Source organism: Canis aureus, chromosome 25, assembly GCF_053574225.1.
Source record: "Canis aureus isolate CA01 chromosome 25, VMU_Caureus_v.1.0, whole genome shotgun sequence".
NCBI lineage: Eukaryota > Metazoa > Chordata > Mammalia > Carnivora > Canidae > Canis > Canis aureus.
In genome coordinates, this window is record NC_135635.1 from 3,896,825 (window position 1) to 3,921,723 (window position 24,899).

Sequence of the window (24,899 nt, forward strand, 5' to 3'; positions counted from 1 at the left end):
CTATTTAAAAATTGTCAAGGGCCAAGGAGGTAAATGCTGAGATTAGTCTCAGGGTGTAAGTTGTGAATAATTTTTATTAAATTTTCCGAATGCTAAGTCTTGAAGGATGGTCTACATTGCAAATGAAGCAGATTTTTGTTCATATACTCCCTTAACTTCTCTGTTATTTCCTGGACATAACTGGTTCTTTGCTATGGAAAAAATAGGAAAATAAAGGTTAACACTTCAGGAACTATTAAAGGACAGATTATTGTAAGATTTATCCATAGAGAAGCTTCTGTAACAGCAGCATCTGATCTTATCAGCCTGTCTCCGAGTTGCTGTTGTCACATATGGTACTTGAGTATTTTGTGTGCCCTGCATCCTTCCCCATTGTCCCCTTGGCTGTAGGTGGGCAGATGACCTAACTATTCCATTCCTAGAACTATTCCATTCCATTCTCCTAGGACACTGACTGGTCTAGGAATACATATTGTATTATATTAAATATAAATCTAGCCAGTTGGACTGCTTCCCTAGCACTGTTTTAACTGTAGCTGCTGGAGGAAAACCTTTTCCACTATCGTCACATGACTGCTTAGTTTTAAGTTCAAAGCAGCCTGCAGCCAAACTTCAACTTTATGATGACAGGCAGCCTGAGAAAATAATCTATATGCAGAAAGAATAGGCACAGGAAATAGAAATAAAATATGCCCTAATGGCATGCATTCTCAGAGGCTTCTCAGAGGCCAGCCACATTTCTGCCCTTTATTTAAAAATAATTAAGGTAATATTGGCTGCATATATAAACAAATATTTATAACATAGAAGTTATAGGCTGTAATAATGAACACCTGTGAACCTACCACCCAATTTACACATCTGAACAATACCAATACCAATACCATATTGGTGTAGAGCTCTTAAAAATAACTAGAGATTTTCAAAGTGAATGAGACAGAGAGCTGAGAAACAGATGTCTGGTTTTCTTTTCTGTTCCCTGGTCACTTAGAATATAACAGAGACTAATTAGTATAGCTTTAAAATAAACCTCGATTTCTGGATGGCAACTCCTCCAACATATTTTTCTTTTGGAGGAGTGTCTTGGCTATGCTTGGGTCTTTTAGAATGAGCTTTTTAATTCTCTCAAAACTCATGTTAGGGTTTATCATTCCTTGTTTCTGTTTTTGTTTTGTTTTCAATTTTTCAGATAGAATTGACACCTTTATGACATTGTGTTGTTCTATTCAAGCATAAAGTTATACCATTCCATTTACTTAGGTATTCTTTAGTGTCTCAAAAATGTTTTAGGATCTTTTCCATAAAAGGCCTGCTATCTTTTGTTAGATTTGGTTTTAGCTACATAATCAGTTTGGTATTATTGTAAACATTAACTTTTATTAACTTTCTTCAACATTCTATTTTGAAAAATTTGAAAACTAAAGCAAATATGAAAGAATTTCTCAGTAAACAGCCATATGCCAACCTCCTATAGATTCTTTAGTATTTTTGTTTCATCTGTTGTTATTTTAAAAAGATAGATTTATGTATGTATGTGTATTTTAGAGGGGCAAGGGGGAGAGAGAGGGAGAGGGAGAGAAAGAACCTCATGCAGACTCCACACTGAGCACACAGCCTGACCTGGGGCTCCATCTCACTACCCTGAGGTCATGACTTGAACCAAAATCAAGAGTTGGATGCTTAACTGACCAAGCTACCCAGGTGCCCCTGTATTTATTTGGGCAACTTTTGATTTAGATATAATTTCAAAATAATAGAGAAGTACCAGGAGTAGTACAAGGAACTGTCAAATACCTTTTACTCAAATTCAACAATTGTTTACTTTCGTCACACTTGCATTATCATTTGTATTGTGTGTGTGTATATAAATTTTTCTGAATCATTTGAGAGTGAATGGCAGACAATGTGCTCCTAAATCCTTAAATACTTTTGTGTGTATTTCTTAAGAACAAGGACATTTTCTTACATAACCACAGTACATTTATTAAGATCAGGAAATTTAACACTGGTACAGTACTATTAACTAATTCATGTTTAATCTCCAAGTATTTTTGGATTTGCCAGGTATCTTTTTGTTATTGGTTTATAGTTTAATTTCATTGTTTATAGTTTAATTCCTTTAAATTACTTTCTGTCTCTATGATTTGCTCATTCTGGACATCTCATCATATAAATAGGATCATACAATATGTGGGCTTTTATGTTGACCTTATTTAACTTAACATAATGTTGTAGCATGAATCAGTGCTTTGTTTCTTTTAATGGCTAGATAATATCCATTGTATGAATATATTCCTTTTTGTTTATCCATTTATCCATTGATAGATCTTTAGGTGTTTTGTTCGTTTTCGTTTTCTATTTTGAATAGTGCTGCTATGAGCATTTGAGTACAGGTTTTTGTGTGGACATGTTTTCATTTCTCTTGGGTATATACCTAGGAGTGGAATTTCTTTTTTTTTTTTTAAGATTGTATTTATTTATTCATGAGAGAGAGAGAGAGAGAGAGAGAGAGAGGCAGAGACACAGGCAGGCAGAGGGGGAAGCAGGCTCCATGCAGGAAGCCCAACGTGGGGCCCGATCCTGGGACTTGAGGATCATGCCCTGGGTCGAAGGCAGGTGCTAAACTGCTGAGCCACCTGGGCTGCCCTAGGAGTGGAATTTCTGAGTCATATGGTAACTATATATTTAAAACTTTGAAAAAAAAAGAAGAAAAATAAAACTTTGAGGAAGGACCAAGCTGTATTCCATTTTATATTCCCACCGGCAATGAATAAGTGTTCCACTTTCTTCACATCCTTGTCAACACTTGTTTCTAACTTTTGACTATAGATATCCTCATGGGTGTGACATCTGTTAACTTTGAAAATTACATTTCCTAACTATTGAGAGTGTATAAAAATGAAATAGATTTTGGTATTTTGGTTTTATATCTGGACATTTTACTTGACTATTAATTCCAGTGTCTTATAGATTCTTTATTAATGCAGATGGTCACATCACCTGTGAATAATGACTCTTTTATTATTACCTAAGTCATACATGTTTTTGCATCTTTTTCCAGTGTTACTACACATGGTAGAATCTCTACTATAATATTGATGACAGTAGTGATGGTGGAGAAAGTTGTTCCTGATTTTAAAAGAAATGTTTTTCTGTAATAATGATGTTCTGTAGTCCGGAGGTTGATAACCTTACTCAGGTTCTGGAAGTTCACTTCCACCTCTCGATTGTTATGTTTGTTTTTTAAGATTTATCTATTCATGAAAGACACACAGACAGAGGCAGAGACATAGGTAAAGGGAAAAGCAGGTTCTCTGAAGGGAGACTAATGTGGGACTCGATCCCAGGACCCCGGGATCACGACCTAAGCCAAAGGCAGACGCTCAACCACTGGGCCCCCCAGGTGTCCCTTGACTGTTTTGTTTTATTTTGTTTTTTGACTGTTGTGTTTTTAACAGGGCTTCTTCTGTACCTATTGGGATAATCATGTTTTTTAAAAAAATCCTTTGGTCAGGGACGCCTGGTTGGCTCAGTGATTGAGCATCTCCCTTTGGCTCAGGGCGTGATCCTGGAGTCACAGGATGGAGTCCCACATCGGGCTCCCTGCATGGACCCTGCTTCTCCCTCTGCCTGTGTCTCTGCCTTTTTCTCTCTGTGTCTCTCATGAATAAATAAAATCTTTAAAAAAAAAAAACCCTTTGATCAGTTAATGAGGTCAACTACATAAAGAGACTCTAACATGAAACCATCCTTAAATTCCTTGGATAAACTCATCTTGATTATGTTGAATTCTATTTATACTACTCTTGATAGATTCGGTGTCAGCACAGAGCCTGACACAGGGCTCAATCTCATGACCCTGAGATCATGACTTGAGCCAAATCAAGAGTCGGACACTTAACTGAGCCACCCAGGCATCCTCAGTCAGTTTTCAAATCTACCTTGGCTTCCACTTTTTTTGTGAGTTCTCTCGAATTTTCTCCACACATGTATGGTTTCCCAGTAAGGCAAGAATGTTTGGAGAGCTTACTGAGCCAATCTACAGCTCTCTCATTTCTGGGATTTTTCTGTCAAATTTCTCACTGCTATTGCCGGCTATATCTACGACTATGATCCCAGGCCAGTAGAGTTGTGGATTTTCCCCATTTGTATCTTGCTGCTGAGTTCATTACTTTTATTGATAATGATGCTAGCCTGGATTTTCAACTGCTTTTCCAAATAGAGTTCATATCCTCTGGCAACAAGATTCTGTTCTTCACGGCCTAGGTAAAACTACTGCACTCACTGACTGATCTGAGAAGGGAGTTGCGAGCACCCAAAAGCAAGAAAACCAAAAATTCCTCTTTTAACTCCAATTTATAGCTGTTTATAATAAACAAATATTTCTCAATTTGTCGTGTTCTTTGGTTGATTTCCAGGACCCTGAAATGGTTGGTTTCGACAATTTTGTCCAGTTTACATTTATTTGGGAGAAGAGGATTTGCCGACTTCCCCATGCCGTCACAACCAAAATTCCCATTCCTTTTATTGTTTGTAACTTAATCATAATCAGATTTCATACTTTGTACATTACCTATCCTTTGAACTTTGAGTTTTGCTTTATGGCCTAATAAGTGGTCAATTTAAAAAAAAAAAAGATTTATTTATTTGAGAGAGAGAAGATGTGCATGTAAGTGGGGGGGAGGGGTAGAGGAAGAGAATCTTCAAGCCTACTCCTTGCTGAGTGAGGAGCCTGACTTGTGGGGCTTGATCTCACAACCTTTGGGATCATAACGTGAGCTGAAAACCAAGAGTTGAACACTTAACCAACTGAGCCACCCAGGTGTCCCAAGTGGTCAATTTTTATAAAGATTCCACCTGCACTTGAGAAGATAAAAGCCTCTGAATTTTTGAGTGCATGGATTTGGCTATTAAATCAAGCTGGCTAATTATGTTGCTCAAATATCCCAAATCTTTACTAAGTTTTCATCTGTTTGATTTGGTAAGAATAAAAATAGTTGTATTCTCTACTATCATAAAGGAGTTCTAACATTTGTCGTACAATTCTATTTTTCCTTAATATTATCTGGGTCCTATTTATTAGGCTCAGAAGTCCAGAATTGTTCTAGCTTCTTGGTGAGTTGAAGCTTTTCTAAATAAAAATGACCTTCTTTATCCCTAACTCTTTTGCCTTAAAGTCTATTTTGCCAACAATTTGTATAGTGATACTAGCTTTCTTTTAATTTTACTTGATATATTTACTATTGTTTTATTTCAATCCTTCCATATCCTTACATTTTAGGTATCCCTCGAGGTAAGCTGGATCTCCTACTCCCTAATCTGATTATCTGTCTTTTAACTAGTGGTTTGGTCCATTAACATTTATTGTGATTATGAATATATTTAGGCTTTTTTCTACTGTCTTATTTTATGCTTTCTATTTTTCTCACTTTTCCTAAGCTGATTTCTCCTTTCTTAAGATTTTGTCTTTATTTTCTTATTCCATATGTTACTTATTCCAAGTTTTATATCCTCTACTTCTATTATTGAAATTTGACCAATCATGCTTAAATCTAATATTAATTAGTATCTTAACACTTCTGAATAATAATATACTGAGACCACTTTAACTCTGATCCATTCTGAAATACAGGCTTTCCCCCCAATATTTAGGTATCTTTTTTTTAATTCCATGAATTATACATTATATTGACATTGCACTATTGACATTATAGACCAGATAATTCTTTGTTGTGAAAGGTGAGAGGACTATCCTGTGCACTGAAGGATGATGAGCAGTATTCCTGACTTCTACCAAGATGCCAGTAACCTACTTACAGCCTGCCCAGTAGTAACAAACAAAGTTTTCTCCAGACAGTACCAAATGTCCTATGGGGACAAAATTGTCCCTAGGTGAGAACCACTGTTGTATACAGTATTTATTTATATTTACCTATATAGTTATCTATTTTTTTGCTCACTTCTGCATTACATACCTCCTTTGTGGCATCATTCTCCTTTCTGACGCATTTATTTCCTTTGGTGAAAGATTATTGGTGGTAAACTCAGTTTTAGTTCACTCTTATTCTCCAATGATAGTTTACTTGGATACATAATTATAGGTTTATTTATTTTCTCTCAGTATTTTTTTAAAAGATTTTATTTATTTATTCATGAGAGGCAGAGAGAGAGAGAGGCAGAGACACAGGCAGAGGGAGAAGCAGGCTCATGCAGGGAGCCCGATGTGGGACTCGATTCCGGGTCTCCAGGATCACACGCTGATCCAAAGGCAGACGCTCAACCGCAGAGCCACCCAAGAGTCCCTTCTCTCAGTATTTTGACCATGATATGATATTTCATTGTATTTTTGACTGTCATTATTGCTTTCAAGTTTTCTGAAGGCTAACCTGTAGTTATTTTGTGAGGACTTTTTTTTTTTTTTCTGGCTGTATCCAGATCTCTTGTTTTTGTTCTGCAACTTCATTACAATGTATGAAAAGGAATTATATTTTGTTTCGGTTCATGGATATCTGGATTCATGTCTTCCATCAGTTATAGAAAAATTTCAACCCAAATCCATTGAATATTGCCTCTCCTCTATTCTCTTCATTCATTCTTTCTAACATTCTCATTAGATGTATATTTGACCTTCTTATTCCATCTTTTTTTTTTTATTCCATCCTTCTTATACTTTACTGTCATAATCTTTTATTTCCTCTGTGCCAGTCTAGGCAATTTCTTCAGGTATATCTTCTAGCTCACAAATTTTCTCTTCAGCTGAGTCTGATTAATTTGTCCAGTGAGTTACAAACTTTAGCAGTTACATTTTATTTATTTATTTATTTATTTATTTATTTATTTATTTATTTATGAGAGACACAGAGAGAGAGAGGCAGAGACACAGGCAGAGGGAGAAGCAGGCTCCGTGCAGGGAGCCTGATGGGAGACCCAATCCTGGGACCCCAGGATCACGCCCTGGGCTGAAGGCTGGCGCCAAACCAAACCACTGAGCCACCTAGGGAATCCCCGCCCCCCCCTTTTTTTTCATTTTTAAAGATCCTATTTGGTTCTCTTTTGGAGGAGGGTCAACAGGGGAGGGAGAGAGAGAAACCCAAGTAGGCTCCATACCCAGCATGGACCCTGACACAAGGCTGAATCTCACAACCCTGAGATCATGACCCGTGCTGAAATCAAGAGTTGGATGCTTAACCAACTGAGCCACCCAGGCACCGCTGGTTCTCTTTTAAATCTGCCTGGTCATTCTAGATAGTCTATTGCTTATTTCTAATTCTACTTTTTAATGTCTTCAAACAATTCACATATACTTATTTTGTATTCTATACCTAAAATATTAGTATCTGAGATCCTTGGAGGATCTGTTATTTCTGTTGACTTTCATTATTATGATTTTTCTCTTTATGTGTTTGGTAAACTTTGTAAACTAGATCTGGTTGATTTTAATTTGTGGAATCCTAAGTATTTTCTGACTTGGCACTAATTTAGTCCATTGAGTTTATGTCAAATATTGTATTTTTTAATTAATTTTTTTGAGAGAGCACACACATGAACTGAGGGGGAAGGGCAGAGGGAGAGAATCTTAAGCAGGCTCTATGCCCAGCATGGACCCTGACATAGGCTTGATCTCACAACCTTGAGATCATGACCTAAGCCAAAGTCAAGAGTCAGACACTTAACTGAGCCACCCAGGTGCTCCTCAATTATTATATTTTTAAATTATTATAATTGTTTAGTTTTTTTTCATAGCTCCTTTTTATTCATATTTTTTTAAAAGATTTTATTTATTTATTCATGTGAGACACAGAGAGAGAGAGGCAGAGACACAGGCAGAAGGAGAAGCAGGCCCCATGCAGGGAGCCTGATGTGGGACTCGATCCTGGGACTCCAGGATCACGCCCTGAGCCAAAGGCAGATGCTCAACCGCTGAGCCACCCAGGTGCCCCTTTATTCATATTTTTAAGCATATCTTTTATTTCTTATAATACATTAAAACACTTTTTATTATTTGATCTCAACATCTGAAATTTTTGTGGGTCTTATTTAGATGTCTACTGTTTCTGCTCTCACTCATAATGCCTTGTTTGCTTTGGTGTTTAGTAATTTTTACAATTATAATCCATTTTCATTGAAACTTTATCAGGTGGAATTCTTTTGAGGTCTTAGATGAAATTTAGTTTCTGTACAAATGATTTGTATTTGATCCTCTCAGGAACCTAGAGACCTTATCAGCCTATGACTTATTTAAACTAAATCCTAAGCTTGAATCTTTCTATTCAGAATGATTTGGGGAAACAACTCCATTTGAGTGGTATTTGTAATTACGTTTTCTTGGAAAATTTCTACCTTTTCCCCCTTCAATTAAGCAGTTTTCCTAGAAATCCTGGAGGTAGGGGTGGAGGTTGAGGATGCTTTGGTTATATCTTGTTTAAAAAAAAAAAACTTTATTTCAAAAGAATTATAGTCATAGGAAGTTGCAAAGATAGTACAGTGAGGTACAGTGCACTTGTTATCCTATTTCCTGCAATGGTTACATCTGTGTAACTGAAGAGATACAATATCAAAATCAAGAAATTGACATTGGTACAATGTGAGTATGTGTAGATCTGTGCCACTTTATTGTATGTGTACATTCTTATAATTGCCTCCATAATTAAGGTATAGAACTATTTAACCATCACAAAGATCTCCTCAGGCTACCTAATCGTCTTACACCTAGCATCCAGTAATTAGTTCTCCATCTCTGTAATTTTGCCATCTTGAGAATGGTATATAAATGGAATCATACAGTACATGCCCTTTGAAAATGGCTTTTTTCTTCACCCAGCATAATGCCATCTAAGTTGATGCATGGGGCAGCCCAGGTGGCTCAGCGGTTTAGCACGGCCTTCAGCCTGGGGCGTGATCCTGGAGACCTGGAATCAAGTCCCACATCGGGCTCCCTGCATGGAGCCTGCTTCTCCCTCTGCCTGTGTCTCTGCCTCTCTCTCCCTGTGTCTCTCATGAATAAATAAAATCTTTAAAAAAAAATAAGTTGATGCATGTATAATGCATATAATTTTTAACTGTTTAGTATCATTCCATGTTAAGGATATGCTACAATTTGTTTAGTCACTCATCTAATTAAGGAAGGACATTTAGTTTTTCCCAGCTTTTGGGTATCACAAATAAAGCTTTTATGAACATTTGTTAACAGGTTTTTGTATGGACCTGTTTTCATTTCTCTGGAATAAATGTGCAGGAGTGTGATTGCTGGGTCATATATGTATGTTTGTGTGTTTTTAAGAAACTGTATCTCTGGTGTTTGGTGCATACACATATAAGATTGCTATGTCTCTTTTGTGGATTTTTTATATCATTATTATTATGTTCCTTACTGTCCCTAGTAGTTTTATTTATTTATTTATTTTTTTAAGATTTTATTTATTTATTCATGAGAGACAGACACAGGCAGAGAGAGAAGCAGGCTCCACGCAGGGAGCCTGATGTGGGACTCGATCCTGGGACCCCCAAGATCACACCCCGGGACAAAGGCAGGCACCAAACCACTGAGACACCCAGGGACCCCTAGCTTTATTTGTTCTTACCTCTACTTTATCTGATATTAGTGTAGCCTTTCCTGCCTTTTTTTTTTTTCCCCAGTCCAGTTCACTTTTGATTAAGTTGCCATGGTATATCTTTCCCCATCCTTTTATTTTCAACCTGCCCATATCATATTTAAAGTGAACTATGTATAGATGAACTACATGCTGGGTCATGAGTCTGACTCATTCCTAGAGTATAGCCTTCTGGCTCCAGCTTCATGAGAATCTCTGCCCACACACTTGAGCAGGCTTTGTTCTTCAATCCTCTCAAGGCCCACGAAACCACAAAAATTCACATTCAGTGTTATGGCAAATACCATCAAGATAAAAGCCAATTTCAATGCTTCAGTTATGTAAGTTCCAGTCTTCACACTCAGTCCTTGACCTATGTATTTTCTCTCTTAATAGTTTTCACTGGGAAGGTTGGTGTGTGCATGGAATCTACCATGTTGCTAGAGAGCCAACTTAATCCTTAAATCAGCTGACAGGTATTATTATTCTCATCTTGCAGATCACAGAAATATATGACATTGTGAAAGATGATAATAGAGACACATGAGTTTTGAGGCAGGCCAACCTGGCATTGAATTTTCACTCCTTACTTAGCTGTGTGACTTTGGCAGCTTACTTAACCTCTTCAAATCTGTTTATTTATCCACATCATAATATTTCTCATAGTGTTATTGGGGGCATTAAATGAGAAACGGGTTAAAGTGCTTAGCATTTTATTAAGTACCTAGCCCTGAATAAATGGAAGCTGTTCCGGTCATTGTTATTCTAATTGTTTTTAAAGAGTCTATAACTTGCCCATGGTCATTTAGCTAGTACAATCTAGGGCCGAGATTCAGACTTAGGTCTGTGATTCTAAAGCCCATACTCTTTTCCCTACACATCGCTTTCTTGTGTTTTTTTTTTTTTTAAAGATTTTATTTAACTATTCATGAGACACAGAGAAAGAGAGAGAGAGAAAGAAAGAGAGAGAGGCAGAGACACAGGCAGAGGGAGAAGTAGGCCTCCTGCAAGGAGCCCTGATGTGGGATTCAATCCCAGATCCCGGGATCATGCCCTAAGCCGAAGGCAGACATTGCTCAACCGCTGAGCCACTCAGGTGTCCCACTATCTTAACTTGTTTAAACAGTATTCACAGAAGAAAAAAAGAAAAATAATAATTCACAAATCTTTCATAGAGTTATCTGTATCATAGCTAAATAATCTACACTTATTTAATTATTTTAAAAGTTTTTTTTAAAGTTTATTTATTGAAGTAAACTCTGCACCCATTGTGGGTCTCAAATTCATGACCCCAAGATCAAGAGTTGCATACTCTTCTGACTGAGACAGCCATGTGCCCCTAGTCTACACATTTTTATAAAAGATTTATTCATCCGTCCTGGGGTGGTGGGGGAAAAGGCAAAGGAAGAAAGAGAAAGAGAAAGAATCTCAAGCAGAGTCCCTGCTGAGTGGGGAGCCTGGTGTGGGGCTCCATCCCATGATCATGATCCAAGCTGAAATCAAGAGTTGGAGGCCCAACAAACTGAGCCACCCAGGAGCCCCTCCACTCATATTTAAATGGCTAGTTTCTATGAGGAATAGAAAAAAGAGTCTCAGCACTTGATCGCATATATTGCTAACTAGACTTTGATTTCCTCAAGAACAGTTCATATTTAATGTAGTACTTAGCTATTCAGGCTTTTGAATAAAGAAGACCTGGATTTGCATCCTGGCTTCTCAACCTCTAAGATCCATAATTCCTGATCCGTTCAAATAGGAATAATTAACATTAACTCCCTAATAGGAACATTTTGAAGATACAATAATATATTTAGAAGGGCCAAAAACATGGTAAGTGGTCCCAAATGGTAGTTCTTGTTAGTACCAGAGGCAGAGACTATTTTCTACATTTATGTGTTCATAGTTCATGTTAGTTCAATTAATTGATAATTAGTGCCCATTTGTGCACTAAAGAAAATATATAGCACTCAACCTCTTTGATATTAAACAGGGTATTAAATAAAAAGGACATTAAATTTGATTCCTTACAGCCATAAGCTTAAGATAAGCAATGCTCTTACAGGGCTGGCTCTATCACCTCTGAGTTTCAGGAACTATAAAAACACTTAGAAACATCATTCTCTCTGAGAATGTTTAGAGGTTCAAGTATCTTAGCATTATAGCCAGAGAAAATCTCTATTTCTGCTCTGGAAGATAATTTTCTCTTTCCTAAAAGCAAGACAAAATATAAGAAAAAAGACATTTGCTTTTAAATGGTTTATAAAGACCTATTGCTCAAACTCATGATATAAAGAGATGAATATATAAAAGGGTTCATCCTCTCCAATAATCAGGAAAAAAATGTATATATAAAATTCAGATTATAATTACCTTCTTCTTCTGTTCTTCCCCAGCCGCTTATAAAACACTTTGTGTTTTGGTCCAGTTTTTGGAAAATATCAAAAGGTAGACAAATAGGCTGGATATACTCATTATATCTCACTGCTTTTTTTAAATGAAACAGTGCAATATCATTTACAAAAGTTTCCAAATTGAAGCCTGGATGGATAATGATTGCCTTAACTTTTATCTTCTTGGAGTGTGGATGATGCACGTTTATATTATTAGTTCCAATCACAGCTCTCCACATTAAAGGATCTCTGAAAGAGAATAAATGTTATTACAAATATTTATTTAACTGAGTAAATATTCTTAATCTCCTAGTTTTTGTTTTTCTCATTTTAGATTAATAAAACTTTAATCCTACTTTCATGTACATAAAGTCACATCAAATAAAAACCAAAATATGATGATGTAGGAAAGGAAAAAAAGATCAGTGGGATAGAAGGTCCAAAAACAGACTGGAAAAAAAAACAAAACAAAACAAAAACAAAAGACTGGAGTACATGAGATTTTAACATATGATTAAGGTAGCACTTCTTACCAGTTGACCAAAGAATGAATTATTTGGTAAGTGCTACTGGGACACCTAGCTAATTAACTAGTTTGAAAAGTGAAATAAAACTAAATACCTGAAAAACATTAAACAGTAAAATAAACTTGAAACTGATTATTTAAATGTAAAAAATTTTTAATATAAAACTTTTAATTAAAGTCTTCTTTTAGAAATACTTTAAGTGGTATATCTGTGATTTGCTTCAAAATAATTGAAGGAAGGAGTTGGTGAGGATAAAGATGAAATAAGATTAGACATGAGCTGGTAACTTGAAGTTGGGTGATAGATACATGGGAATTCACTAAACTATTCCCTCTACTTTCGTAAATTCTTTTTTTTTTTTTTACTTTTGTAAATTCTGAAGTTTTAGATGGAATATTTGGATATTAGCATGAGAATTATAAAAATTAAACTAGAACGAAAATGTTGATGAATACATAGCATTGATAGGAGAAAGAACTTTTAATAAAGTATGACAACAACAACAAAAAAATAAAGTATGACAACATTACATATATAAAACAGGAAGCAACTAGTGGATTCTTGAAAATCTAAAAAAAACAATAAATAAAGTAAAAACTCTTTTGTTGGTCAAAATCAACAATTAAAACCTTAAGCATTTAATAGTTGTTACATTTGGAAATGGATCAGGAAGGAGGATCTTTTACTTTATATATTGCTATTTACAAACGCTGAAATTCCTTTTCATCCTTCAAATTGGCAAAGCTGGTGATTGTGTGTGTGTATTTGACAATAATGCTCAGGACGGATAACAGTCACAAAAACAAGGGTGCCTGGGTGGCTCAGTGGTTGAGTGTCTGCCTTTGAATCAGGTTGTGATCCTGGGGTCCTGAGATTGAGTCTCATGTCAGGCTCCCCACAGGGAGCCTACTTCTCCCTCTCCCTATGTCTCTGCTTCTCTCTCTCTGTGTCTCTCGGGAATAAATGAATAAAATCTTAAAAAAAAAAAAAAAAAACACAGTCACAAGAGCAAAGGAACTCTTTACTCATGTGGAAAGTATAAATAGACGGGTATCCTGGCAGCACGTATCAATAGTTTCCTGGCAGCATGTATCAATAGTTTATAGAAGTTGCATTGTATTTTTAAAAAGATTTATTTATCTGAGAGAGAGAGCAAGGTGGAGGGGCAGAGGGGCAGGAAGACAAAGTTACTAGCAGACTCTCCGTTGAGCACAGAGCCTGACTTAGGGCTCAATCCCAGGATCCTGAGATCATGACCTGAGCCAAAACCAGGAGTTGGACACTCAACCGACTGAGCCACTCAGGTGCTCCAAGTTTCACTGTATTTTACTCTGCAATTCTACTTCCTAGAATTTCTCCCAAGGAAATAGAAGATATTTAGTTCTCTTAAAAGTAAATTAGGTGGCCTCTAGAAAGCCTACCAAAAAATTTTAAAGCCCTAGTTCTATTTTGTATAAAAAAAAAAAATCACTACTTTAAGCTACTTTGAAATAATGATCTTTCGGGCAGCCCAGGTGGCTCAGCGGTTTAGCACTTTGGCCCAGGATCGAGTCCCATGTTGGGCTCCCTGCATGAAGCCTGCTTCTTCCTCTGTCTCTCTCTCTCTCATGAATAAATAAATACTTTAAAAAAATGATCTTTCTTTTCATTTCCAAACTTACTCAATTTATATTCCTTCCTTAATTTATATTCAGTCCATGAGATTAAAAAAAGGCTGTATACATTGAACACTGTAAAACGTTGCTGAAATCAAAGAAGACATGAGGAATGCCCGGGTGGCTCAGTGAATGAGCATCTGCCTTTGGCTCAGGTCATGATCCCAGGGTCCTGGGATTGAGTCCTGCATCGGCCTCCCCACAGCAGGCCTGCTTCTCCCTCTGCCTATGTCTCTGCCTCTCTCTTTGTGTCTCTCGTGAACAAATAAATAAAATCTTTAAAAAAAAATAAAGAAGACATGAATAAATGGAAAGATCCCATGTTCACCAATTGGGAGACAATATTGTTAGGATGACAGTACTAGCCAAGGCAATCTATAGATTCAATGCAATCCTTATAAAAATCCAAAAAAAAAAAAAAAATCCTTATAAAAATCCCAGTATTTTTTGAAGAAATAGAAAAACCCATCCTAAATTCATACAGAATATCAAGGGACCCCAAATAGCCAAAATAATCTTGAGAAAGAAGAATGTAGTTGGAGGACTTACATTTCCAGACTTCAAAACTACTGCAAACAAACAAACACTACTGCAAATGTACAGTAATCAAAACACTGTAGTACTGGCAGATACACATACACACACATACACCCCAACGAAAAAGAATAGAGAGCTCAGAAATATACCTTGCATATTGTCTCAACTGATTTTCAACAAAAGTGTCAAGACAATTCAGTGGGGAAAGGACAGACTTTTTCAACCAATTGGACTAGCAAATTGTATATGCATGCAAAAGAATGAAGCTGGACACTTTCCTTACACCATATGCAAAAATTAACTCAAAGTAGATAAAGGCCTAAATATAAAAGTAAAAAAAAAAAAAAACTCTTAGAAGAAAAAACACAGGAAAAAAAACACAGGAGAAAACTTTCATGATATTGGATTTGGCAATGATTTCTTAGATATACACCAAAAATACAAGTAACCATAAATAAATTGGACTTCCTTAAAACTGAAAACTTTTATGCATCAAAGGACATTATCAAAAAAGTGAAACAACCCACAGAATGAGAGAAAATATGTTCAGATCATATATTTGATAAGACTTAATATCAAGAATATAAAAAGGATTCCTACATCTCAACAAAAATCCTAGTTAAAAATGGGCAAAGGATTTGAATAGATGTTCCTTCACAGAAGATACACAAATGGCCAATAAGCATATGGAAAGATGCTCAACATCACTAGTCATTAGAGAATTGCAAATTAAAACCACAGTGAGATACCCTTCACACTCATTAGGATAGTTATCGTAACAGTAGTGTAAGTGTAACTAGTGTAAGTGATGAGCAATGAGCTAGGCATATGGAGACTGATATTCTGAATCTTTTTCTAATCAGTATGGAGTACTGAGATAGAAGAAACAAACTTAAGAGATATTGTGCAGTGAGTTAACTCGTCGGCAATGGAGCTATTTGGTGATATTATCTGAAAGAATAGAGAAGGAACAGGATTACAGGATTTTATTTATTTTTTATTATTTATTTATTATTATTATTTTTTAGGATTACAGGATTTTCTTTTTTTAAAGATTTTATTTATTTATTCATAGACACAGAGAGAGAGGGGCAGAGACACAGGCAGAGGGAGAAGCAGGCTCCACGCAGGGAGCCTGATGTGGGACTCGATCCCCGGTCTCCAGGATCACACCCCAGGTTGCAGGCGGTGTCAAACCGCTGCGCCACCAGGGCTGCCCAGATTACAGGATTTTAAAATTCATCTTCCAATTGGTTGAGACTGACTCCAGTATAAATGTATAGCGGGGAGCTAGAAATATAACTCAGCTGGAGAGACTTGGGAGTTTCTAGCACATGGTGACTGCTGAGACATCTCTAAGAGTACAGAGATGATAAGCCAAGAGGATAAGAGTTGGACTCTAGAGAATGTTGCCACTTAGATGATGACAAAGACTGACCAAGGAAAAGGAGAGATTTTTTTAAAAAAGGGAGAGGTGACTTAGAAATGAAGAAAAGAGATAGTTTCAAGAACAGTGTTGGTCAACTTTACCATAGATTATAAAGGTCAAATTGGATGGGGACTAAGAAGTCATTGGATTTGGGACGGAGGTGGATCTCTCTCTCTTTTTTTTAGAGATTTTATTTATTTATGAGAGACACAGAGGGAGAGAGGCAGAGACACAGGCAGAGGGAGAAGCAGGCCCCATGCAGGGACCCCGACATGGGAGTCAGTCCCGGGGCCCCAATATCACACCCTTGGCTGAAGGCAGGCGCTAAGCTGTTGAGTCACCCAGGGATCCCCACGGAGGTGGATCTTTAATAGTGGGTTTTGACCATAGAAATCAGGCTGCAATTGGCATTTTAGGAGTCAATGCAAATGAAGCAAAAGGGAGCCTCTCAAAGAGAGTCCAACCACGAAGGGAGGTACAGAAATAGGTAGGGTTCACAGATAGATTGCTTGGGCTTTTAAATAACAATGGAGGGCAGCCCCAGTGGCCCAGCGGTTTAGCGCGGGCTGAAGGCCCCGGGTGTGATCCTGGAGACTGGAGACTCAGGATCCCTGCAAGGTGCCTGCTTCTCCCTCTGCCTGTGTCTCTGTCATGAATAAATAAATAAAATCTTAACAAGAACAACAATGGAATGACCTAAACATGTTTGAGGGTTGTAAGGAAGAAACCAGAGAGAAGACTGAAAAATACTAGAGAAAATGAGGTATAATGCAACAGCACACGTTTAAGAACTGGGTTTAGGTCAGGGGGCTGCTACTTAACAGTGGTATGATCTCAGGCAAGTTACTAAATTCTCATCTCTGGATTCCTCAAGTATAAAACAGAGATGATAATAGCTATCTCAGACAGTTACTGGTAGGCTTTTAATTTTTTTTTAAGACTTTATTAGTACAAGCAGTTAGAGGGGCAGATGGAGAGGGACAAACAGACTGCTGAGCAGCGAGCCCAACTTGGGGCTCAATTGCAGGTCCCTGGGATCATGACTTGAGCTGAAGGTAGATGCTTAACTGACTGAGCCAACCAGGCGCCCCGGGGCTTTTTGTGTAAAAAAATTATAATTATATAATTAATAATTATATATAAATATAATTTATATTTATATATACATATATAATTAAATTATATTTAACATCCTTAGTACCTAATCTCAGAGCAAGTCTTTGAATAAATGGTTGTTCTAAGAAGGAATAAGGGATAATTGATGGTGCAAGGTTTAGGAAATAAGGGGGGGCTGGAATAGAATGTGGCAAAGTTAGTTCTCTCACAGGACACTCCTGAAAAGTAGAGAATATACCTCAGTAATGTCCACTGCCTCAGCACCTAGCCCAGTCCCTAGCATATAACGTACATTTACATCCAGTAAATGTTGAGTAAAGGAGTAAAGACGTCAGTAAGATTTAGTCTTGAGAAATGTTAAGTGGAATATGAACATTATCTTCAAATGCCTGGAAGGCTAATTGGGTTGAATATATATGGCTTCAGAAAGCAGATAAAAAAAACCAAGACACTTATTTCAACATAAGAAAAGCTCTCTAAGAATTAAAGCTGTCCGAAAATGAAATGAGATTCTTTCCAAGGTAGCAGTCCATCATCACATGAGATGCCTCAAGTAGAGAGCCACGTGTTATGTTATGGTTATGTGTGGGGTTTCATTCTGGCAAACCTGGATTTGATCCCCAATTTTATTGTTCTCCAGCCATGAGCAAGGTATTTGTCTCAGAGCCTCCCTACAGCAGAGTGGTTGTGAAGACTAGTGAAAATTATGTATGAAAAACAAATGCCTGGCTTAGTAAATTGAAGCAACAATTATTTCAGACTAGACAACCCCTAACTTCACTCTTGTAAGGATTCATATACAGGACAGAGGCTTGATCCGACTTTAAAATGCCTCTTTTAACTCTAAGATTCTATGACAATATAACAAAACTATATTATTTGACCAAGGTCATACATCTTGCAGGTCTGTTTTTTTTTTTTTTAAGATTTTATTTATTTATTCATAGACACACAGAGAGAGACAGAGACATAGGCAGAGGGAGAAGCAGGCTCCATGCAGGGAGCCCAATGTGGGACTCAATCCCGGGTCTCCAGGATCACACCCCAGGCTGCAGGCGGCGCCAAACCGCTGAGCCACCGGGGCTGCCCACTCCCCCCGTCCCCGGTCTTGCAGGTTTTGAGACCTTCCTTAAAGTCACAGCACCAGAGTGTCAGGGGAAGACTAGGATACAGGTCTCCTCAATCCAAATTCATTGTTTTTCCTACCGTGTCAAAGGACTAGACCAGTAAAAGGACAACATCAGGACTTAATAGGCAAGAAGAGCTTTTCCAAGAATCTTCAAACCATATCAGACCTTTCCTCCATCAATTTAAGGTCTGAAAGCAGTTTTTAAAGATAGCATGTTGGGGCGCCTGGTTGGCTCAGAGGAGCATGGGACTCTTGATTTTGGGGTCATGAGTTCAAGCCCCATGTTGGGCACGGACCCTACTTAATAAAAAAATAAGAAGTTAAGATAGCATTTTATAAAGCATCGTATTGTAAAACACCCCTGAAAGAACAGAATTGATTCCTAACTCTGAAACTTTTATTTTTACATCTCTTTCTGTACCCTTTGTTTACCTTAATATCTTATTATTTTTCTACCTCTATTCTTCAGAGGTCAATTTATGGAACTGAAATGCATCTTTCAAAAATGTAGTATACAGGAGTGCTTGGCTGGCTCAATTGGTAGAGCATGAGTGAGGCTCTTGGTCTCAGGGTCATGAGTTCAAGCCCCATGCTGGGCACAGAGCTTTCTTTAAAAAAAAAAAAAAAAAAAAAAGTATACAGATTAAAACCTTACATACCCTATCAGGTCAGTTGCCCTCAATTGAATTTTGAGGGTGTTAGTTCCTCTTAGAGACTTTTCATTCTTCACCAAGAGAGCTGTTCTCTTAAAAATTAAATTCTAAAGGGATATTATAGGACAGTACTATGGCTTCCCAAAGGATTTTTCATAGAGCTTCATACTGAATGGTTAGGAGGATCAGAGAGTTCTTTTTTTTTTTTTTTTAAAGATTTTATTTATTTATTCACGAGAGACACACACAGAGAGGCAGAGACACAGGCAGAGAAGCAGGCTCCCTGCAGGGAGCCTGATGCAGGACTTGATCCCAGGACCCCGGGATCACCACCCAAGCCGAAGGCAGATGCTCAACCCCTGAGCCACCCGGGCTGCCCGGATCAGAGTTCTATTCTGTGGTAAATCCTATTTCTCTAAGACTGACATCATCCATACAATAAACATTTATTATGTCTTCTATTAAGTAGGCCAAGTCCTATATTAGTCCAAGGAATACAAAATAAAATACATAGCCCTTTTTAAAAAAAAGCTCATGATTCAGGGGCACTGGGTGGCTCAGCTGATTAAGTGTCTGTCTTGGGCGCAGGTCATGAGATCTTAGGATCTTGGGATGGAGCCCTCATTGGTCTCCCATTCAGTGGGGAGTCTGTTTTCCCCTCTGCCCACCTTCCCTCATGCTTGCTTGCTTTCTTCCTTCTTTCCTTTTAAATATCTTATTTATTTATTTGACAGAGGGAGAGAAGGCACAAGCAAGGGGAGTGGGAGAGGGAGAAGCAGGCTCCCCACCAAGCAGGGAGCCTGATGCAGGGCTGCATCCCAGGACCCCGGGACCATGACCGGAGCCAAAGACAGATGCTTAACAGACTGAGCCACCCAGGTACCCTGCTTTCTTTCAAATAAATAAGTAAATAAATAATTTTTTAAAAACCCTCAAAAAACTCATGATCCAATAGTGAGAAAGGCAAACACAGAGCTACAATATAATAGTTTTAAAAGCTAAAAGACAACTGCCATTATTTAAAGCACAGTCTGACAAATTGCAACCAGAGACCAAATCTGACTTATCTCCTATTTTTTGCATAGCCCACAAGCAAAAAGATTGTTTTTTTATACTTGTAGATGGTTGGGGGGTGGGGGGTAGGGAACAAAATTTTTTAAAAAAAGCATTTTGTTCCAATTTCAGTGTTCATAAAGTTTTATTGGATCACGGCATACTTATTCAATTATATTATCTATGGCCACTTTGTTCTATAGTGACAGAGCTGAATAGCTGTGAGAGAGTCCTTAAAATTTTTACTATTTCTAGAAAGTGTGTTGACCTCTGATTTATAGTTCTCATTCCAACAAAACCGTGTGCTGGTGTAAAGCCTTATGGCTACTGGTAAACACACAGCGTAACTGAGCACGGCTGAGGTCAAAGGGTCCTCTGCCGCTTGAAAATATCCCCCGAGGAAATAAAATAGAGGACTTGTGCTCTGAATACATACCTAGTGTCCTTAGTACAGTGGGCAGCTGTGAGGACCCAGTTATTTTTCACTAAGCTTCCCCCACATATGTGAGCAAGAATTCTTCCCGACTGAATCTGCAGGCTAACTACCCACGGCCATGCACCAATTTGAGCTGCTGTGCCCCCTACTATCCGAGACCCCTTCAATGCATCTGCAAGTGGCGCTATTCCGCAACCTAAAAACAAAAATCATATATTATTTGCACTGAACATCTAATGATATGTATTCCTAATCTTAACATACTAATATATAATCTTTTAAATTCCTATTTACTTATTTTAAATTCCTATTTATTTATTATTTATTTATTTACTTTAAATAAATAATAAATAAATTCTAATTATTTATTCACGAGAGACACAGAGAGAGGCAGAGGCACAGGCAGAGGGAGATGCAGGCTCCCCGCCCGACGCGGGGCTCGATCCAGGGACCCCGGGGTCACGCCCTGAGGGGAAGACAGACGGTCAACCACTGAGCGGGCCCCTCAGGCGCCCCGATTCCACTGAATTTTTAGTCTTTAAAATGGGAATGACGAGCCTCAGAACAGTCTGAGCATACAAGGCCGAGCTCCACAAGCATACGGTGTTCCTGCCAGGACCACTACACTGCCGTCATCAACGGGGCCGCCTGGGTCTGTACATTTTGGAGGCAGAGGGAAAAGCAGAAAAGGAGGGACCCCGACTCAAACGCGACCACACGGGGGAAGAACACACGCGGGCGCTGTGCAAAGGCGGGACTGAACCGATACTGCCCTCTGCGGCCGCCGCTCCGTCCTCCGGGGCCTGCAGCGCCTTCCACCTCCCTTGCCGGGCCCTACGCCAGCCCGGGGCACCGGCCTGCTCCCGCCAGGAGCGGCGCCCCGTCCGCTCGGAGAGCCAGTCGTGTCCGGAGTAGGGGAGAGCGCTCCCCACGAAGAGCAGCGCGGCGCTCAGGAGCCGCAGCCCCATCTTGGAACTTCCGGTGGGCAAGATGGCGGCACGCACGGCCTAGGAGGCGGCGCATGCGTGCGTGCGTGCGTGTGCGTGTGCGTGCGTGCGTGCGTACGTGCAGGTGGGCCAAGCACGCGGGGGCGGCCCGAGGCGTGGGGACCGCTGGGGGCGCTGCAGACCTGGCCTCACCTGCGTGGCCTGCGGGCGTCCGCCCCCGGGACAGATGCGGGTGAGGAGCCCCGCGCCCCGCCGGCGTCCGAGCGCTCGCTCATTGGCCGGATCCATACGGTCGTTCGGCGCAGTTGGGGCGGTCGTGCTGGGAGTGGGGTGCGGCGGCCCTGGGCTGAGCTTGGAGGGTCCGGAAGGCTTCCAGAAGTAAGGGCGTGCAAACCCACGCGGGCAGGCTGGGAGGGGAGAAGGAAGCAGAAGACAAAGCAAGTGCAGAGGTTGGGGTCTGAGATAAGACAGGCAAAAAAAAAAAAAAAAAAAAGGCACTGGGGAACCCAGATTCCGGTACAGGTCCTATCTGTCTGGTTCTTGATTGTGTTGTAGTGGTTTTGTCTTCGACCGATGACCTCAGCGTGAGCTGATAAGATCAAATTGAAGGACCTGGAAAGTTAAAGGCAAACAATGACTGGTGGTAACAGCACACACTGTCTCCTCGGTCTCTCTCTGTCTCTCTCTCCCCCACCCCCCTGTAGTCCCTAGTCTGAGAGATGAATTATTCTTGGTCCATCTCAGAGCCCCTGAGATGCACTTTGGCATTCCAGAAACACTGTGGGGAGAGGTCACAGATAAGTGGCTCCAGTTGGTTGGTGCACCCAACAAGCAGGTATTAACCTCACACTGTGCACCCATACTGAAATAAATATCCCGTCACAGGATAGGTGTGAAGGGTGTGAGGACCTGGTGCTTTTGACGAGCCTGGGTGGCTCAGTTGTTAAGCATCCAATTCATTTTTTGCTCAGGTCTCAGGGTTATGAGATTGAGCCCTGTATCCAGCTGTGCGCTGGATGTGGAGCCTGCCTAAGGTTCTCTCCCTCTTCCTTTGCCCCATTGCCCCTAAAAAAATAAATAAATAAATAAATAAATAAGAAGAAAGAAAGAAGAAAAGAGAGAGAGAAGAAAAGAAAGAGAAAAAAAGAAAGAAAAAGAAAAGGAGAAAGAAGAAAAGAAAAAAAAGAAAGAAAGAAAGAAAAAAGAAAGAAAGAAGAAAGAAAGAAAAGAAAAGAAACGAAACCTGGTCCTCTAATCCAGAGAACATTGTAACTTGTCTAGCAGAGGGGATCCCTGGGTGGCTCAGCAGTTTAGCACCTGCCTTTGGCCCAGGGTGCAATCCTGGAGTCCCGGGATCGAGTCCCGCTTCGGGCTCCTGGCATGGAGCCTGCTTCTCCCTCCTCTTGTGTCTCTGCCTCTCTCTGTCTCTGTCTATCATAAATAAATAAACAAATCTTTAAAAAAAAATAACTTGGCTAGCAGAGAAAAACCACCTGGGGAACAAAGAAATAGACCATGACACCCAATACAAATTCAGACACAAGGGATTAGTGTGGGCTGTGGCAGTCTGGGAAGGGGGGGGACCCCCTAAGGAGGGGGTCGTGAGCTGGGCCTAGATTGTGGGGGAAGATCAAGAAGAGGAAGGAGATGTAGTGAAGACCTGCTAGGGTAAGGGGACAGCATAAACAAAAGCGTGGATATTTATCCATGCATGTTTCTCCTGAGAAACAGAACCAGTAGAATATGTAGAAATGTATCTTACAAGATATTTATTATGGAAATTGGCTCATGCAGTTAAGGAGGCTGAGAAGTCCCACGATACGTCGTCTGTAAGCTGGAGAACTAGGAAAACCAGTGGTATCAGTCCCAAAGCAAAGGGCTGAGAACCAGGAGCTCTGATGTGGGAGAGTGGGAGAGATGGAGGCCCCAAGTCAAGGTGAAAGGGAGGATTTACCCTTCCTCCACCTTTTTGTTCTATTTGGGCCTTCAGCGGACTGTATTGAATGACACCTGTGTACACTGGTGAGGGCAGATCTTCTTTACCTCAGGCTACTGATTTAATGCTAATCTCTTCCAGAAACACTCTCGGAGACACAGCCAGAAATATTTTACCAGCTATCTGGACATACTTAAGTTGATACATAAAATTAACCCTCACAGTCATAAAAATGTAGCGTGTGTGTGTGTGTGTGTAATTTTATTATTCTTTTTACTGTTTTTCTATATAGAAAAAGAGAAGCCTTATTATTATTATTAGATTTTATTCATGAGACACAGGGAGAAAGGCATAGACACAGGCAGAAGGAGAAACAGGCTTCCTGCAAGGAGCCCGACATAGGACTCGATTCCAGACCAGGGATCATGCCCTGAGCCAAAGGCAGACGCTTAACCGCTGAGCCACCCAGGGGTCCCAAGAGAAGCCATTTTTGATGAAGATATGTAAGAGAATAAGTTACAGGCTTCTTTCTGGTTTTGTATTTGATTTGATTCTGTTTTGAGTCCAGAATCCACATGTGTGGCCCTTCTTCCCTTTAGAGGAGTCATTTAATATGGTTTTTAGATATGCACTAGTAAGCTGGGAACCTGCTTCCCATTTACGGGTAAGGTGTTGACTGCTCAGTACAATTGGAGAGAGACTTTTCAGTGTGCAAAGGAAACGGGAAGAGGGAGGAAAGAAGCAGGCAGCCCAGCCCCATGGCAGAAGGCCAGACAGGAGCCAAAAAAGATCTATGAGGGTTTCACTGGGGTTGACCCAGGGTTTTTAAGAACAGTGATGTCTGATGTTTGGTTTTAAGTTCTTTTGTCATTGCAATCTTGAGCTGTGCCGAAGGTTGCTTCTGTTACCTGCTCCCCTCCCCCCTCAGTAACAAGGGAGCAGTTGGGCTGCGGTAGTCTCGGGGGTGGTCATGTGACGGGGAATTAAGGTACAGCCAGGACAGGCCAGCTGCCTTGCTCATATCATCTTTCCGAGGTCGTCCCGGTTGGCAGCATTAAATCAAAGGAGGCTATTGCAGGTGGTAACGCGAGGGAAAGGGAAGAGTTCACGGCAGGGCTGTGCTGAAATCAGTGGGTGGGAGGCTGGCGATATTGGGAGTGAAACAAGTTGCAGCTTGAACTGACCCACAGGCAGACACGAAACAGACTTCCTGTTCCTCAGATATTTTAGTGGAAGGTGATCCTTGAAACACAGTTGGGGTGTGTTTCTGGGACGTGGGAGATGATCAGATTGTGTATGGCTGTGAAAGTAGGTCAAATGACTGGTCTTGCTGCGACAGATAACAAGAGATTTAACAAATTTCTTTTACATATTCTGATCAAAGAATGTAGCCAAGTCATGAAAGGGCCTTGAAAAATGCAGGGTGGACCAGTAACTGGAGAGGTCCTGCTCCTGGATGTCCTCTGCATTTTGCAGATCTTCCACTCTTCTCTCCTGTATT

The 24,899-nt window shown here is 39.7% G+C and overlaps 2 protein-coding genes and 1 long non-coding RNA gene across 17 annotated transcripts in view; 1 reads left to right on the plus strand and 2 right to left on the minus strand.

Annotated features, from left to right (window-relative positions):
- Positions 1–21,548, minus strand: part of TMPRSS12 (transmembrane serine protease 12) — a 28,984-nt gene extending 7,436 nt beyond the window's left edge. Inside the window, exons 1-3 of one of the 3 annotated variants that reach the window (XM_077870070.1) lie at positions 21,288–21,548; positions 20,516–20,711; positions 11,961–12,229 (exon numbers count right to left, since the gene is read on the minus strand). In XM_077870070.1, coding sequence (XP_077726196.1) covers positions 11,961–12,229; positions 20,516–20,711; positions 21,288–21,483 — 661 coding nt within the window. In that variant the 5' untranslated portion in view covers positions 21,484–21,548. The remainder of the gene's footprint in view (positions 1–11,960; positions 12,230–20,515; positions 20,712–21,287) is intronic. The other 2 variants (XM_077870069.1, XM_077870071.1) reach the window with 2 other exon arrangements.
- An 87-nt stretch (positions 21,549–21,635) lies between these two features.
- The window catches only part of ATF1 (activating transcription factor 1), an 87,430-nt gene continuing 84,166 nt past the window's right edge, over positions 21,636–24,899 (minus strand). For all 13 annotated transcript variants that reach the window (XM_077870056.1, XM_077870064.1, XM_077870063.1 and 10 more), the window contains one exon: positions 21,636–22,074. In XM_077870056.1, coding sequence (XP_077726182.1) covers positions 21,651–22,074 — 424 coding nt within the window. In that variant the 3' untranslated portion in view covers positions 21,636–21,650. The remainder of the gene's footprint in view (positions 22,075–24,899) is intronic.
- On the plus strand, positions 21,701–22,677 carry LOC144296824 (uncharacterized). Its single transcript, XR_013363773.1, has 2 exons — positions 21,701–21,840; positions 22,018–22,677. It is a non-coding gene; the product is annotated as an uncharacterized LOC144296824 (long non-coding RNA).